Source organism: Pseudophryne corroboree, chromosome 7 (assembly GCF_028390025.1).
Source record: "Pseudophryne corroboree isolate aPseCor3 chromosome 7, aPseCor3.hap2, whole genome shotgun sequence".
Lineage (NCBI taxonomy): Eukaryota > Metazoa > Chordata > Amphibia > Anura > Myobatrachidae > Pseudophryne > Pseudophryne corroboree.
Window position 1 is genome coordinate 28,301,813 of NC_086450.1, and position 18,165 is coordinate 28,319,977.

The 18,165-nt window shown below is 47.3% G+C and overlaps 1 protein-coding gene across 1 annotated transcript in view; it reads left to right on the forward strand.

The window, feature by feature from the left end:
* The window catches only part of C1QL2 (complement C1q like 2), a 28,869-nt gene extending 10,914 nt beyond the window's left edge, over positions 1 to 17,955 (forward strand). Inside the window, exon 2 of the mRNA XM_063932230.1 lies at positions 17,215 to 17,955. Coding sequence (XP_063788300.1) covers positions 17,215 to 17,394 — 180 coding nt within the window. The 3' untranslated portion in view covers positions 17,395 to 17,955. The remainder of the gene's footprint in view (positions 1 to 17,214) is intronic.
* Positions 17,956 to 18,165: the final 210 nt, after the last annotated feature.

The following is an 18,165-nucleotide window of genomic DNA, read 5'->3' on the forward strand; positions in this document are numbered from 1 at the left end:
GTGTATCTGGCACTGCACTGGCATATGTGTATCTGGCACTGCACTATTGGGGGCATATGTGTATCACATTCCATTTTTATTGGACACACCCATTTTTTGGCACGAGCGCCGAAGGCGCGCGCACTTAATACCTCTGAGGGGCAGAACTACTGGGGGACAGGGTCATTTTTAAGTTGATCATTTTTGTATGGCCCCCGAAGGATTTTATAACTATCCAAATGGCCCTTGGTAGAAAAAAGGTTCCCCACCCCTGCTCTAATGTATTAATATCCTTTTGAAGATATGGCCTCCAGAATTGGACACAGTATTCTAGATGAGGCCGTACCAATAACCTATACAGTGGCATTATCACTACTTTCTTTCTGCTGCTGATTCCTCTCCCAATGCAGCCAAGCATCTGACTAGCCTTCCTCATTGCTTTGTTACATTGCTAACCTGCCTTTATGTCACCTGAAATAGTGACTCCTAGATCCCTTTCCTCCTCAGTAGTTTCCAGTATAGTGCCATTAATACTATATTTAGATTTTTTTGATCCAAGTGCATGATTTTGCATTTTTGGGTATTAAACTGTGAATTGCCACACTGTTGACCATTCCTCTAGTCTACCTAGATCATCAATCATTAGTTTTACCTCTCCTGGTGTGTCTACCCTGTTGCATACCTTTGTGTCATCTGCAAAAGGGCATTCTTTCCCTTTAATGCCATTTGCAATGCCACCAATAAAGATATTGAAAAGCACTGGTCCAAATACAGATCCCTGGGGACCTCCACTGGTAACATTTCCCTCCTGTGAATGCACTCCATTTATTACAACTCTCTGTTTTCTATCCATTCAACCATCTTAGTATCCAATCCCAAGCTTTCAAGTTTATTTAGCAGGCTGCGATGTGGGAAAGTGTCAAAAGCCTTACTAAAGTCTAGATAAGCTATATCTAAGGCTCCATCTTTATCTATTACTTTAGTCACACAGTCAAAAAAAGTCAATAAGGTTTGTTTAACATGATCATCCCCCAGTGAGTCCATGCTGTTTGGTATCCTGTAAATTGCCGGATTTGAGATAATCTACAACTCTTTCTTTTAAGAATGTTTCCATCAATTTCCCTACTACTGATGTAAGGGTCACTGGTCGGTAGTTGCTTCCACTTTTGTGCAGTGGGACTACGTTCACTCTTTTCCAGTCCTCTGGAATTACTCCTGTAGCTAGTGATTGGTTGAATAATTCTGTTAATGGTGCTGCCAGCACCTCTTTAAGCTCTTTTAGTATCCTTGGATGTATCCCATCTGGCCCCATAGATTTTTCCACTTTCAGCTTTGAGAGTTCTGTTAGGATCTTCTCCTCTGTAAATGTACTTGTTTCATTTTTCTGAATATCCCTGCAACATAACTGTTAACTGTGGCCCCTTCCCCTCTCTTTCAGTAGTGAATACTGAGTAATACTGTCATCATTATGAATGTGGACATGGTACCTGTCGGCAATGTGACTTGTTCCCCCTACATGTACAGGTTCCTGTGTCAGCCCTTCACTATCTCACTGCTGGCTGAGGATGAGCAAATTATTTTATCTGAGTTTCTTGGAGTCTCTGTAAATCCCGGCCACTGTGTCGTTATCCAAATGTCACAATGAAAGTGAATTTCAAAACTAAGAACCGCTTTGTCCTGAGTATAAGACGTAACTCCAATTCCAGGCAGCTTTTAATAGCCTCCCAAAAATATATTTTTCAGTGTTTTTTTTTTTTAAAGCATTTCTAAAGGATCTGCTAAATAATTTGCCAAAAATGACGAAATGAGGCATCGTAATTCCAGACAGAACGTGGAATCTACATAATACAAAATCTCTTTTTTTATCTGACCGGAAACAATGACGGTCATTCAGATCCCGTCGGATCTGCTACTTCATGTGCAAAGCAATGATGGTCGGTACTTCGCACATGCACAGGACCCGTTCTGCGCTTGCACAATGAGTCCTGTGATGTAGGAAGCAGGATGGCAGCAGACTGTTAGTGATTGACAGTCTGCTGCCGTTTGGGGGATGGTGAGGAGGCAGCGATGGCCTCTGTTTCCCACAATGGAGGCATCTCACCACCATTTAGAGAGAGGGAAGAAGCCACGAATCTCCTGAACTCTGGGACGGACGGCTTGCGTGTCCCTATGGGTGCCTCAAGCTGCCTGATGGTGAGTGAGCGATGTTGCGGACCTTGGATGCAGGTCGGATTGGTGTGTAATAGACGTCTCTCCTGCTGCATCACCATACAGCGCTATCACTGCTGCTTCCAAGGAAGTGACAGCAACTCCATCACATCTGAATTAGCCTCAATGACCTATCAATAAGATCTCGCCGGGCAGCGGTGCCCAGCTGCTGTGGGGACAATGGGGGCGATTCACACCTGATCACTGGGCTGCAAACTTTGCTGTCCTGCGATCAGATAGTCGCCGCCTCCATGGGGAGTGTAAATTTGCCGTGCAAGTGTGCGATCGCATGTGTATGCCGAGCTGCAAAAATCCACTGTGTGCGATCTCTGCGCAGCCCAGGACTTACTCCTACAGTGCGATGAGAACAGGCTGATCGGGGCCGGAGCTGACGTGACACACCCTCCCTGAAAACGCTTGGACACGCCTGCGTTTATCCGGACACTCCCAGTAAACGGTCAGTTACCTCCCGCAAACGGCCTCCTCCTGCCAATCACCTTGTGAACACCCGTGCAATCAGATTTTTTGCACCATCCCGTTGCTGACCGGCGATGCCCTTTGTTGTTGTCTGACGCATGTGCGCATAGTTGTGCTTACGCTTGCGCAGTGACTACCTGATCACCCGCTGTGCAAAAACGCACAGCAGCGATCAGATCTGAATTCCCCCCAATGTCAGTGGTAAGGGGTAATTGGGCCGGCGCACACATGTGTAGGGAAAGTGACAGCCCAGTCTCGCGCTTCCATTTATATTTAGTAGGCAGAGTTATTTAAAAACAATAAAAAATAAAGTTTAAATCATTTTTTTAAAACTTTGTTTTCTCATAGAGCCCCTATAATGAAGCAGTGATTTTCTTCTGCCATGGCAGGGGCAGTGTGGCATGTGATTTGGCAGGGGCAGTGTGGCATGTGATTTGACAGGGGCAGTGTGGCAGGGGCAGTGTGGCATGTGCCACCGCCATTACTGTTCTAGGCTTCTTTATACAGCCCTGTTCATGTGGCAGAGACCTAAGCATGTATGAGTAAGCCCAAATACCCAGTTCTGTCTGGTTGATGGAGGCCAGGCTGTACTTACCAGGAGGCACACATTGTCTCAGGCTTGTATTGGAAGATAATGGTTCTATTGCAGTGTATATAACACATCTATAAGTGTTGGTTGGTGGGTGTGAGCAGCAAATTACCACATACCACCTGTATGTATAGAAATAACATTCATTTACTAATTACTACAGTATTATATGATTATACTGTTGTGTGGTTGTTACGTTCAGTCACCTGAGTGCATGGCTCTATTGTTATACAGTCAGCTGGATATATTGTTTCAGTATCTCTTTATACCAGTAACCACATCACTGTGTATTGTGTTGTATCTTATTACTCTCTGTGTTGTATAGTTCCTGTGGGTCAGGTCAGGGTGTGAGGATCACTGTGTATTGTGTTGGATCTTATGGCTCTGTGTGTTGTACAGTTCCTGTGGGTCAGGTCAGGGTGTGAGGATCACTGTGTATTGTGTTGGATCTTATGGCTCTGTGTGTTGTACAGTTCCTGTGTGTCAGGTCAGGGTGTGAGGATCTCTGTGTATTGTGTTGGATCTTATGGCTCTGTGTATTGTACAGTTCCTGTGGGTCAGGTCAGGATGTGAGGATCTCTGTGTATTGTGCTGGATCTTATGGCTCTGTGTATTGTACAGTTCCTGTGGGTCAGGTCAGGGTGTGAGGATCACTGTGTATTGTGTTGGATCTTATGGCTCTGTGTGTTGTACAGTTCCTGTGGGTTAGGTCAGGATGTGAGGATCACTATGTATTGTGTTGGATCTTATGGCTCTGTGTGTTGTACAGTTCCTGTGTGTCAGGTCAGGGTGTGAGAATCTCTGTGTATTGTGTTGGATCTTATGGCTCTGTGTGTTGTACAGTTCCTGTGGGTCAGGTCAGGGTGTGAGGATCACTGTGTATTGTGTTGGATCTTATGGCTCTGTGTATTGTACAGTTCCTGTGTGTCAGGTCAGGGTGTGAGGATCACTGTGTATTGTGTTAGATCTTATGGCTCTGTGTATTGTACAGTTCCTGTGGGTCAGGTCAGGGTGTGAGGATCACTGTGTATTGTGTTGGATCTTATGGCTCTGTGTATTGTACAGTTCCTGTGGGTCAGGTCAGGGTGTGAGGATCACTGTGTATTGTGTTAGATCTTATGGCTCTGTGTATTGTACAGTTCCTGTGGGTCAGGTCAGGGTGTGAGGATCGCTGTGTATTGTGTTGGGTCTTATGGCTCTGTGTGTTGTACAGTTCCTGTGGGTCAGGTCAGGGTGTGAGGATTGCTGTGTATTGTGTTGTATCTTATGGCTCTGTGTGTTGTACAGTTCCTGTGAGTCAGGTCAGGGTGTGAGGATCACTGTGTATTGTGTTGGATCTTATGGCTCTGTGTGTTGTACAGTTCCTGTGGGTCAGGTCAGGGTGTGAGGATCACTGTGTATTGTGTTAGATCTTATGGCTCTGTGTATTGTACAGTTCCTGTGGGTCAGGTCAGGGTGTGAGGATCACTGTGTATTGTGTTGGGTCTTATGGCTCTGTGTGTTGTACAGTTCCTGTGGGTCAGGTCAGGGTGTGAGGATCGCTGTGTATTGTGTTGTATCTTATGGCTCTGTGTATTGTACATTTCCTGTGGGTCAGGTCAGGGTGTGAGGATCACTGTGTATTGTGTTGTATCTTATTACTCTCTGTGTTGTATAGTTCCTGTGGGTCAGGTCAGTGTGTGAGGATCTCTGTGTATTGTGTTTGATCTTATGGCTCTGTGTATTGTACAGTTCCTGTGGGTCAGGTCAGGGTGTGAGGATCACTGTGTATTGTGTTGGATCTTATGGCTCTGTGTATTGTACATTTCCTGTGGGTCAGGTCAGGGTGTGAGGATCACTGTGTATTGTGTTAGATCTTATGGCTCTGTGTGTTGTACAGTTCCTGTGGGTCAGGTCAGGGTGTGAGGATCACTGTGTATTGTGTTGTATCTTATTACTCTCTGTGTTGTATAGTTCCTGTGGGTCAGGTCAGGGTGTGAGGATCTCTGTGTATTGTGTTGGATCTTATGGCTCTGTGTATTGTACAGTTCCTGTGGGTCAGGTCAGGGTGTGAGGATCACTGTGTATTGTGTTGGATCTTATGGCTCTGTGTGTTGTACAGTTCCTGTGGGTCAGGTCAGGGTGTGAGGATCACTGTGTATTGTGTTGGATCTTATGGCTCTGTGTGCTGTACAGTTCCTGTGTGTCAGGTCAGGGTGTGAGGATCACTGTGTATTGTGTTGGATCTTATGGCTCTGTGTATTGTACAGTTCCTGTGTGTCAGGTCAGGGTGTGAGGATCACTGTGTATTGTGTTGGATCTTATGGCTCTGTGTGTTGTACAGTTCCTGTGGGTCAGGTCAGGGTGTAAGGATCACTGTGTATTGTGTTGGATCTTATGGCTCTGTGTATTGTACAGTTCCTGTGGGTCAGGTCAGGGTGTGAGGATCACTGTGTATTGTATTGGATCTTATGGCTCTGTGTATTGTACAGTTCCTGTGGGTCAGGTCAGGGTGTGAGGATCACTGTGTATTCTGTGTGTTGTACAGTTCCTGTGGGTCAGGTCAGGGTGTAAGGATCACTGTGTATTGTGTTGGATCTTATGGCTCTGTGTGTTGTACAGTTCCTGTGGGTCAGGTCAGGGTGTGAGGATCACTGTGTATTATGTTGGATCTTATGGCTCTGTGTGTTGTACAGTTCCTGTGGGTCAGGTCAGGGTGTGAGGATCACTATGTATAGTGTTGGATCTTATGGCTCTGTGTGTTGTACAGTTCCTGTGGGTCAGGTCAGGGTGTGAGGATCACTGTGTATTGTGATGGATCTTATGGCTCTGTATATTGTACATTTCCTGTGGGTCAGGTCAGGGTGTGAGGATCACTGTGTATTGTGTTGGATCTTATGGCTCTGTGTATTGTACAGTTCATGTGGGTCAGGTCAGGGTGTGAGGATCACTGTGTATTATATTGGATCTTATGGCTCTGTGTGTTGTACAGTTCCTGTGGGTCAGGACAGGGTGTGAGGATCACTGTGTATTGTGTTGTCTCTTATGGCTCTGTGTATTGTACAGTTCCTGTGGGTCAGGTCAGGGTGTGAGGATCACTGTGTATAGTGTTGGATCTTATGGCTCTGTGTGTTGTACAGTTCCGGTGGGTCAGGTCAGGGTGTGAGGATCACTGTGTATAGTGTTGGATCTTATGGCTCTGTGTGTTGCACAGTTCCTGTGGGTCAGGTCAGGGTGTGAGGATCACTGTGTATTGTGATGGATCTTATGGCTCTGTATATTGTACATTTCCTGTGGGTCAGGTCAGGGTGTGAGGATCACTGTGTATTGTGTTGGATCTTATGGCTCTGTGTGTTGTACAGTTCCTGTGGGTCAGGTCAGGGTGTGAGGATCACTGTGTATTATGTTGGATCTTATGGCTCTGTGTATTGTACAGTTCCTATGGGTCAGGTCAGGATGTGAGGATCATTGTGTATAGTGTTGGATCTTATGGCTCTGTGTATTGTACAGTTCCTGTGGGTCAGGTCAGGGTGTGAGGATCACTGTCTATTGTGTTGGATCTTATGGCTCTGTGTATTGTACAGTTCCGGTGGGTCAGGTCAGGGTGTGAGGATCACTGTGTATTGTGTTAGATCTTATGGCTCTGTGTGTTGTACAGTTCCTGTGGGTCAGGTCAGGGTGTGAGGATCACTGTGTATTATGTTGGATCTTATGGCTCTGTGTGTTGTACAGTTCCTGTGGGTCAGGTCAGGGTGTGAGGATCACTGTGTATTGTGTTGGATCTTATGGCTCTGTGTATTGTACAGTTCCTGTGGGTCAGGTGAGGGTGTGAGGATCATTGTGTATTGTGTTAGATCTTATGGCTCTGTGTATTGTACAGTTCCTGTGGGTCAGAGTGTGAGGATCACTGTGTATTGTGTTGGATCTTATGGCTCTGTGTATTGTACAGTTCCTGTGGGTCAGGTCAGGGTGTGAGGATCACTGTTTATTGTGTTGGATCTTATGGCTCTGTGTATTGTACAATTCCTGTGGGTCAGATCAGGGTGTGAGGATCACTGTGTATTGTGTTGGATCTAATGGCTCTGTGTGTTGTACAGTTCCTGTGGGTCAGGTCAGGGTGTGAGTATCACTGTGTATTGTGTTGGATCTTATGGCTCTGTGTATTGTACAGTTCCTGTGGATCAGGTCAGGGTGTGAGGATCACTGTGTATTGTGTTGGATCTTATGGCTCTGTGTGTTGTACAGTTCCTGTGGGTCAGGACAGGGTGTGAGGATCACTGTGTATTGTGTTGGCTCTTATGGCTCTGTGTATTGTACAGTTCCTGTGGGTCAGGTCAGGGTGTGAGGATCACTGTGTATAGTGTTGGATCTTATGGCTCTGTGTGTTGTACAGTTCCTGTGGGTCAGGTCAGGGTGTGAGGATCACTGTGTATTGTGTTGGATCTTATGGCTCTGTGTATTGTACAGTTCCTGTGGGTCAGGCCAGGATGTGAGGATCACTGTGTATTGTGTTAGATCTTATGGCTCTGTGTGTTGTACAGTTCCTGTGGGTCAGGTCAGGGTGTGAGGATCACTGTGTATTGTGTTGGATCTTATGGCTCTGTGTGCTGTACAGTTCCTGTGGGTCAGGTCAAGGTGTGAGGATCACTGTGTATTGTGTTAGATCTTATGGCTCTGTGTATTGTACAATTCCTGTGGGTCAGGTCAGCGTGTGAGGATCACTGTGTATTGTGTTGTATCTTATGGCTCTGTGTGTTGTACAGTTCATGTGGGTCAGGTCAGGGTGTGAGGATCACTGTGTATTGTGTTGGATCTTATGGCTCTGTGTGTTGTACAGTTCCTGTGGGTCAGGTCAGGGTGTGAGGATCATTGTGTATTGTGTTGGCTCTTATGGCTCTGTGTATTGTACAGTTCCTGTGGGTCAGGTCAGGGTGTGAGGATCACTGTCTATTGTGTTGGATCTTATGGCTCTGTGTATTGTACAGTTCCTGTGGGTCAGGTCAGGGTGTGAGGATCACTGTCTATTGTGTTGGATCTTATGGCTCTGTGTGTTGTACAGTTCCTGTGGGTCAGGACAGGATGTGAGGATCACTGTGTAATTTATTTGATCTTATGGCTCTGTGTATTGTACAGTTCCTGTGGGTCAGGTCAGGGTGTGAGGATCACTGTGTATTGTGTTGGATCTTATGGCTCTGTGGATTGTATAGTTCCTGTGTGTCAGGTCAGGTTAGGGTGTGAGGATCACTGTGTATTATGTTGGATCTTATGGCTCTGTGTGTTGTACAGTTCCTGTGGGTCAGGTCAGGGTGTGAGGATCACTGTGTATTGTGTTGGATCTTATGGCTCTGTGTATTGTACAGTTCCTGTGGGTCAGGTCAGGGTGTGAGGATCACTGTGTATTGTGTTGGATCTTATGGTTCTGTGTATTGTACAGTTCCTGTGGGTCAGGTCAGGGTGTGAGGATCACTGTGTATTGTGTTGGATCTTATGGCTCTGTGTATTGTATAGTTCCTGTGGGTCAGGTCAGGGTGTGAGGATCACTGTGTATTGTGTTGGATCTTATGGCTCTGTGTGTTGTACAGTTCCTGTGGGTCAGGTCAGGGTGTGAGGATCACTGTGTATTGTGTTAGTGTCAGATTGTGTTCGGTCTGTGTCCCCGGAGGGGGCGCTAGTGGGTCAGTGGAGGTGGAAGGAAGGAAACGAGGAGGTTGAATAACGTTCCTGCGCATGAGCGCAAAGGTATTTTTATTAGGCAGATGTATAACAGTTATTGCAGCAGAAATAATAATAACAGGTGAAAAAAGTCAATCACTCAGTAATGAATCTGAAAGTCTATGGCAAATGAATGATAAATGAATTTGAGAAATAATATCCAGAATATAAATCAGAAGAGCAGAATGTCTTATGGAATGGTTCTGGCTTGGAAACCAGTGCAGGGTTAAAACGGGAAACTAGGCAGTAGATGATATGGCAAACCTGAGCATAAGCAGGAGACCGACTCACAGTGCAGGTGATGGGCACTGGCAGCAGCAAGCTGTGTCACAGGTGGAGGAAATGAACGCACCTGGAGTTTGTCTTCAACTGCAGGCTGAAGCACACAAGGTGGTGATGAGTGTGAAGCCTTATGCAGGTTGCAGGTATTGCTGAGCCTTGAAGTTCCACGGGAGAATGCAGAGTAACCAGGAGTATAATGTTCTTAGCAGAGAACCAGGAACTCAGGAGAGACAGGAACCGATCCTTTCATGTAGGTAGCAGATAGACACAAAGTCCAGGATGCCTGTGAGCTGTACCTGTAGCCTCCTATATACCCCATGGTACGCAGGGATTGGATGAATGCAGGAAAGGTGGGTGCGGCCACGCACCGGATTGGCCGCAGCATACTGGCTATTGCAGACTGTCATGGCGGCGCCCACGCCGCGGCCCAGCGGGGACGCGGCGCGCTACACGCCTGCTGTCTCAGCAGTGCCCCCAGGATCCAGATGATGACCCATGGCAGGGGCATAGGCGACCGGTGACCGCAGGGAGCCAGGACGGAGTCCGCAGCGGCGGACGGATGTCAGCCTGGTAAGTCGATTCCTGACAGTACCCCCTCCTTTAGGGGTGGACACCGAACACCCACGTGGTTTGGAGGGATGAGTGCTGTGGAAAACACGGACCAACCTAGGAGCATGGACATCAGATGAATTCACCCAGCTTCTCTCCTCTGGGCCATAACCGCACCAATCGACCAGGTACTGGAGACGTCCATACCGGCAACGGGAGTCCAGAATCTTGTTGATCTCAAATTCCACGCCCCGCTGAGTTCGGATCTTGGGACCTGCTGGAAGAGTATTCTGAAAGCGGTTTAGAACTAAAGGTCTGAGGAGAGAAATGTGAAAGGCATTAGGTATACGAAGTGAAGATGGTAATTTCAACTTGTAAGCCACTGGGTTGATGACACTCTCAATAGGGTAAGGACCAATGAAGCGTGGTGCAAACTTCATGGAAGGAACCCTGAGACGAAGGTTGCGGGTTGATAACCAAACTCGATCCCCAGGTTTCAAATAGGGAACCGCACGTCTCTTGCGGTCGGCAAAGATCTTATATCGACTGGAGGCTTTTTTGAGGGAAACGTGAATCTTTTTCCAAATGGTTGAAAACTGAGTTAGTGCAGAAGTGGCAGCTGGAACATCCATATGAGGAAGCTCTTGGAATTCAGGTACACGGGGATGTTGCCCATAAACTGCAAAGAATGGTGTCGTATCAGTGGCAGTATGATATCGAAAGTTATGGGCAAACTCGGCCCACGGGAGCAGATTGAACCAATCATCCTGGGAAGATGACACATATAACCTTAAAAAAGTCTCAAGTTCTTGATTGACTCTCTCTGTCTGCCCATTCGTCTGAGGATGGTATGATGACGAGAATTTCAATTTTACCTGCATGGCAGAACAGAGGGCCCTCCAAAACCTCGCTACAAACTGTACCCCCCGATCAGATATTATTTCAGAGGGTAAACCATGTAAGCGGAAAATCTCCTGTATGAAGATTTGGGCAAGTTTCGGGGCAGAAGGGAGACCCTGGAGGGGAACGAAATGAGCCATCTTGGTGAATCTGTCCACTACAACCCAAATGGTATTATGTCCCTGAGAAGATGGAAGGTCAGTGATAAAATCCATGGACAGATGAGACCAAGGACGACTAGGGACAGACAAGGGTTGTAACTGACCTGCTGGTGACTGACGAGGAGTCTTGTGCTGCACACATTTAGGACAGGATGCCACGAAATCCTGGATGTCCATTTTCATCTTTGGCCACCAATATGATGCGGAAAGGAACTTGAATGTCTTCAGGACACCAGGATGACCAGTGAACTTGGACTGATGGGCCCAAGATAGCAACTTGGGACGGAGCTCTGAGGAAACAAAAGTCTTACCAGGAGGAGGAGCTGGGGAGACTTGAGAGGCAGCGAAAACCACGGGACTCAGGATGGAATGTGGCACAGAGTCAGATGTTCCTTCTTCAGATTCCATGGATCGGGATAATGCATCGGCTTTCACATTCTGTGAACCTGGGCGGAAATGAAGCTTAAAATTAAAACGTGAGAAAAACATAGCCCACCTGGACTGGCGAGGGTTAAGGCACTGGGCTGCTTTTAAATAAAGCAAGTTCTTATGATCCGTGAAGATGTTAAACGGATGTTTGGCCCCTTCTAGGAGATATCTCCATTCCTCGAGAGCCAGCTTGATTGCCAGTAACTCTTGATCTCCCACGGAGTAGTTAGCTTCTGCAGGAAGAAACTTGCGAGAATAGAATCCACACGGGTGGACTTTCCCATCAGATCCCTTCTGGGAGAGAACAGCACCTACCCCAACTGTAGAGGCGTCTACCTCCAACTCGAATGGTCTGTCGACATCTGGCTGTGACAGCACTGGAGCAGACATAAAGGCTAGCTTGATTTTCCGGAAGGCTGCCAAGGCTTCTTCTGACCAGTTGGAATGATCTGCCCCTTTCCGAGTCAGGTTGGTAATAGGAGCGATGAGAGTGGAGAATCCTCGAATAAATTTTCTATAGTAGTTGGCGAAACCCAGGAACCGCTGGATAGCTTTGAGGGAAGTTGGAATGGACCAGTTGGCAATGGCTTCCAATTTCGTCGGGTCCATCTGAAGATCCGATCCGGAGATTATATAACCCAGAAAGGGTATAGAGGGAACTTCAAAGGTGCATTTAGATAGTTTCCCGTAGAGACGATTCTCACGAAGACGTCGGAGAACTTCACAGACTTGTAGGCGATGAGATGGAAGGTCTTGAGAAAAGATAAGAATATCATCTAGGTAGACAACGAGGTATTTATACAGCACATCTCGAAAAATTTCATTCACAAAGTGTTGGAATACCGCTGGAGCATTACTCAACCCAAATGGCATTACCAGGTATTCATAATGGCCATCTCGAGTGTTGAAAGCTGTTTTCCACTCGTCACCACTCCGGATTCTGATGAGATTATAGGCACCGCGGAGATCTAACTTGGTGAAAATGCGGGCCCCCTTAACTCTATCAAAAAGTTTGGTAATGAGTGGTAAAGGATAACTATTCTTGATGGTAATGTCATTGAGACCCCGATAGTCAATGCATGGGCGCAGTCCTCCATCCTTCTTTTTGACAAAGAAGAAACCTGCACCAGCGGGTGATGATGACGGACGGATGAATCCTTTCTGGAGATTCTCTCTGATGTAATTACTCATCGCCTCTGTTTCAGGAACAGATAAAGGGTAGGTGCGCCCCCTAGGTGGCTTCTTGCCAGGAAGGAGATCGATGGGACAATCCCATTCCCTATGGGGCGGCAGAATATCAGCAGCCTTTTCACAGAAGACGTCTGCGAAGTCTTGATAAACTGCTGGAAGACTTAGCTGTGACTTTACTTCGGTTGATTTAATGGGACACACTTGGGCTAAGCAGGATTGGTGACAATGTGAACCCCATGAGGTAAGCTGCAACGTTGTCCAGTTGAACTGTGGGTTATGTAGCTGGAGCCAAGGCATGCCCAAGACAATCTCCTGGGTGGCCTGAGGGATGACCAGGAACTTGATCAGTTCTGAATGAAGAAATCCAACTCCCAGAACCACTGGGGTAGTTTGATGTGAAATGTTCCCCTTAGAGATTCTACTACCATCCACAGCAGTAATGTATACAGGACAAGAAAGTTCACAGGTAGACAGACGAAATTTATTTACGGCAGCTTGGGTGATAAAATTTCCTGCAGCACCGCAGTCCACTAATGCTGACGCAGACTGGAGCCCAACGGAGGTTTCTAGCGTCACTGGAAGAATGAGGTCTTGTTGGGAAGGAGCTTGACTGAGAGATCCTAACTTGACTCCTCCCTTACAAGTCAGGATCTGGCGTTTCCCGAACGCATCGTGCAGGAGTTAATTTGATGACCCGTAGCAGCACAGTACAGGCAGAGCCTCTCCCGTATTCTTCTTGCCCGCTCTTCAGGAGATAGGCGGGACCTATTAATCTGCATAGGCTCGTCAGAAGAGGGAGACTGGAACTGTACAGGAGGTATGTACCTTGGTCTGCGAGACTCACTCCGAGCGCGTTCATTATTGCGTTCGCGGATGCGAGAGTCCAGCTTAATACATAGGGAGATCAAATCAGGCAGTTGAACAGGAATGTCACGGGTTGTCAATTCGTCCTTGATCCGATCCGAAAGTCCGTGCCAGAAGGCTGCTACCAGAGCTTGGTTGTTCCACTGGATCTCTGCAGCCAACGTCTGGAACTGGATGACATATTGTCCCATGCTTCGGTTACCTTGACGAAGTTGGATCAGGTCTGCCGAAGCTGATGTTGCTCGACCAGGTTCGTCAAAGATCCGTCTAAAGGTTGACACGAAGTCTGAGTAGTTGTTGATCAGAGGGTCAGCACGTTCCCACAGAGGAGACACCCAACTCAGAGCAGAACCAGAGAGTAAGGAAATGATGTAGGCAACCTTGGACCTTGGTGTGGGAAAGTTATGTGGCAATAACTCAAACTGTATTTCACACTGATTGAGAAAGCCGCGACATAGTTTAGGACTGCCATCATATTTGCTCGGCACGGGCAGGTGCAGGCGTGATACTGGAACTGATGCAGCCGACGTAGAAGAATTTACAGCACTGGCAGGTGCTGGAGTAACTGGAACAGTAGGTGAAAGTACACTGGGCAGGGATTGCTGCAGTGTATCCAATCGGGAGGACATCCCTTGTAGAAAGTGAAGCATCTGCTGCTGCGCAACCTCTTGACCATCCAGACGGAAGACCAGATCTTGCAAGGCCTCTGACCCCACACTCCGTCCACCATCCGAGTCCATCGATCCTGGACTTACTGTCAGATTGTGTTCGGTCTGTGTCCCCGGAGGGGGCGCTAGTGGGTCAGTGGAGGTGGAAGGAAGGAAACGAGGAGGTTGAATAACGTTCCTGCGCATGAGCGCAAAGGTATTTTTATTAGGCAGATGTATAACAGTTATTGCAGCAGAAATAATAATAACAGGTGAAAAAAGTCAATCACTCAGTAATGAATCTGAAAGTCTATGGCAAATGAATGATAAATGAATTTGAGAAATAATATCCAGAATATAAATCAGAAGAGCAGAATGTCTTATGGAATGGTTCTGGCTTGGAAACCAGTGCAGGGTTAAAACGGGAAACTAGGCAGTAGATGATATGGCAAACCTGAGCATAAGCAGGAGACCGACTCACAGTGCAGGTGATGGGCACTGGCAGCAGCAAGCTGTGTCACAGGTGGAGGAAATGAACGCACCTGGAGTTTGTCTTCAACTGCAGGCTGAAGCACACAAGGTGGTGATGAGTGTGAAGCCTTATGCAGGTTGCAGGTATTGCTGAGCCTTGAAGTTCCACGGGAGAATGCAGAGTAACCAGGAGTATAATGTTCTTAGCAGAGAACCAGGAACTCAGGAGAGACAGGAACCGATCCTTTCATGTAGGTCGCAGATAGACACAAAGTCCAGGATGCCTGTGAGCTGTACCTGTAGCCTCCTATATACCCCATGGTACGCAGGGATTGGATGAATGCAGGAAAGGTGGGTGCGGCCACGCACCGGATTGGCCGCAGCATACTGGCTATTGCAGACTGTCATGGCGGCGCCCACGCCGCGGCCCAGCGGGGACGCGGCGCGCTACACGCCTGCTGTCTCAGCAGTGCCCCCAGGATCCAGATGATGACCCATGGCAGGGGCATAGGCGACCGGTGACCGCAGGGAGCCAGGACGGAGTCCGCAGCGGCGGACGGATGTCAGCCTGGTAAGTCGATTCCTGACAGTTAGATCTTATGGCTCCGTGTGTTGTACATTTCCTGTGGGTCAGGTCAGGGTGTGAGGATCACTGTGTATTGTGTTGGATCTTATGGCTCTGTGTGTTGTACAGTTCCTGTGGGTCAGGACAGGATGTGAGGATCACTGTGTAATTTATTGGATCTTATGGCTCTGTGTATTGTACAGTTCCTGTGGGTCAGGTCAGGGTGTGAGGATCACTGTGTATTGTGTTGGATCTTATGGCTCTGTGTATTGTATAGTTCCTGTGTGTCAGGTCAGGTTAGGGTGTGAGGATCACTGTGTATTATGTTGGATCTTATGGCTCTGTGTGTTGTACAGTTCCTGTGGGTCAGGTCAGGGTGTGAGGATCACTGTGTATTGTGTTGGATCTTATGGCTCTGTGTATTGTACAGTTCCTGTGGGTCAGGTCAGGGTGTGAGGATCACTGTGTATTGTGTTGGATCTTATGGCTCTGTGTGTTGTACAGTTCCTGTGGGTCAGGTCAGGGTGTGAGGATCACTGTGTATTGTGTTAGATCTTATGGCTCCGTGTGTTGTACATTTCCTGTGGGTCAGGTCAGGGTGTGAGGATCACTGTGTATTGTGTTGGATCTTATGGCTCTGTGTATTGTACAGTTCCTGTGGGTCAGGTCAGGGTGTGAGGATCACTGTGTATTGGATCTTATGACTCTGTGTGTTGTACAGTTCCTGTGGGTCAGGTCAGGGTGTGAGGATCACAGTGTATTGTGTTAGATCTTATGGCTCTGTGTATTGTACAGTTCCTGTGGGTCAGGTCAGGGTGTGAGGATCACTGTGTATTGTGTTAGATCTTATGGCTCTATGTATTGTACAGTTCCTGTGGGTCAGGTCAGGGTGTGAGGATCACTGTGTATTATGTTGGATCTTATGGCTCTGTATGTTGTACAGTTCCTGTGTGTCAGGTCAGGGTGTGAGGATCACTGTGTATTGTGTTGTATCTTATGGCTCTGTGTGTTGTACAGTTCCTGTGGGTCAGGTCAGGGTGTGAGGGTCACTGTGTATTGTGTTGGATCTTATGGCTCTGTGTGTTGTACAGTTCCTGTGGGTCAGGTCAGGGTGTGAGGGTCACTGTGTATTGTGTTGGATCTTATGGCTCTGTGTGCTGTACAGTTCCTGTGGGTCAGGTCAGGGTGTGAGGGTCACTGTGTATTGTGTTGGATCTTATGGCTCTGTGTATTGTACATTTCCTGTGGGTCAGGTCAGGGTGTGAGGATCACTGTGTATTGTGTTAGATCTTATGGCTCTGTGTGTTGTACAGTTCCTGTGGGTCAGGTCAGGGTGTGAGGATCACTGTGTATTGTGTTGGATCTTATGGCTCTGTGTGTTGTACAGTTCCTGTGGGTCAGGTCAGGGTGTAAGGATCACTGTGTATTGTGTTGGATCTTATGGCTCTGTGTATTGTACAGTTCTTGTGGGTCAGGTCAGGGTGTGAGGATCACTGTGTATTATGTTGGATCTTATGGCTCTGTGTGTTGTACAGTTCCTGTGTGTCAGGTCAGGGTGTGAGGATCTCTGTGTATTGTGCCGGGAACTGCGGAATAAACCATATACAGAAAAGATTATATTGAGATTATATTCCTAGTCTTTGCGCTGCGACTTTTATGTTAAATTATGTTAAAAATATAACTAAAAGAAGCTGCTCAATGTGGAAAGTGACTTTTGATATAAATCGTACAAGCTAGAATATTACATCTGACATAGGGGTAAGTTCTATTTAAGATGGGATGTTGCCTATAGCAACCAATCAGATTCTACTTCTCATTTTATCTAGCACCTTCTACAAGATAATACCTGGAATTTGATTGGTTGCTATGGGCAACATCCCATTTTAAATAGAACTCCCATCTTAGTAAATTTGCCCCATAGAATTTATTTCTAATCAGTATAAAGTTTATTGTGAGTTGTATTTGTCACCTTATGAGTACGATATGTAAAATTTGTGTCCCTATGATGATGTCAGAGCAGTGAGATGACACCTAGGGACATTAGGATACGTAAGATGAAATATCACATCAGTTGTGCGTCATTGGAGGATTAATCCCTAGGAAATACGTTTCTTCTAGAGGGGCCCTTCTGTTCCTTGTATCCCTGTCATAGTGATCTGTGGCCTGAGCCTGACTCCTGCCATTACACCTTCTCTTCTGCTTGTTCCTCAGGTCCGGGCCAGCGCTATCGCTCAGGACGCGGATCAGAACTACGACTACGCCAGTAACAGTGTGGTGCTTCATCTGGACTCAGGGGATGAGATTTATGTCAAACTGGACGGGGGGAAAGCTCACGGAGGAAACAATAATAAATACAGCACATTCTCCGGCTTCATTCTGTACCCGGACTAGAGGCGCCCGCTGGACAATGGTTACCTGGTAGGACTGAACACCCACATGCATACGGCATACCTGGGAACACCTGGATTTCCTATTCTGTTTATCATTTGTGTACATCACATTCAGTAGTTACAGAAGCTGGAGGTCACCGTCCACTCTCCACATAAATACATCCGTATGTAGGCCGTGCCACATCGTACACATACTTATTTTTTACTAACAGTCAATAATATATAGCACCCACATGTTGTGCCGCGCTGTACAGCCGTCATCAGTCCCTGATCCAGCGCAGCTTACTTTCTAAGGGCCTCATTCTGGGTTGGATGCAAGTCCAAATGCGGATGCATCCCGCGGACATCTCAAGACTGCGCATGTGCCATAGACAGCAATCAGAGACTGCGCACGCACCGCATCGTGTATGTGCACACGGAAGGAGATCCCCAGAGTGCCTTAGCGGATCTCTCTTCCCGTGAAATGTGCATTTCTAGAAGAGAGCGTTCTGGATCAGGCCCGCCCTTGTGGGAGTGTCCTGGCTGGGTGTGCGGGCCGCCTTGTGTGCAAGTTTGCAGTAGGGTGAGATGGGGCACCTGTTTCTTGCAGATCTTCTGCACCCAGCATGCGGTGGGGGTAGACCCTGCTCTAATTGTAACAGCTGTGGGCGGAAAAACAGAGGCGGTGTGGCCTTCCAATGGAAGACGAACGGAGGCTCGCATTAGTGCTAGGGCTGTAAATATGGCTAGCGTGGATGTCTGCATTTGCTGATGCTTTTCTTCCAACTGTAAC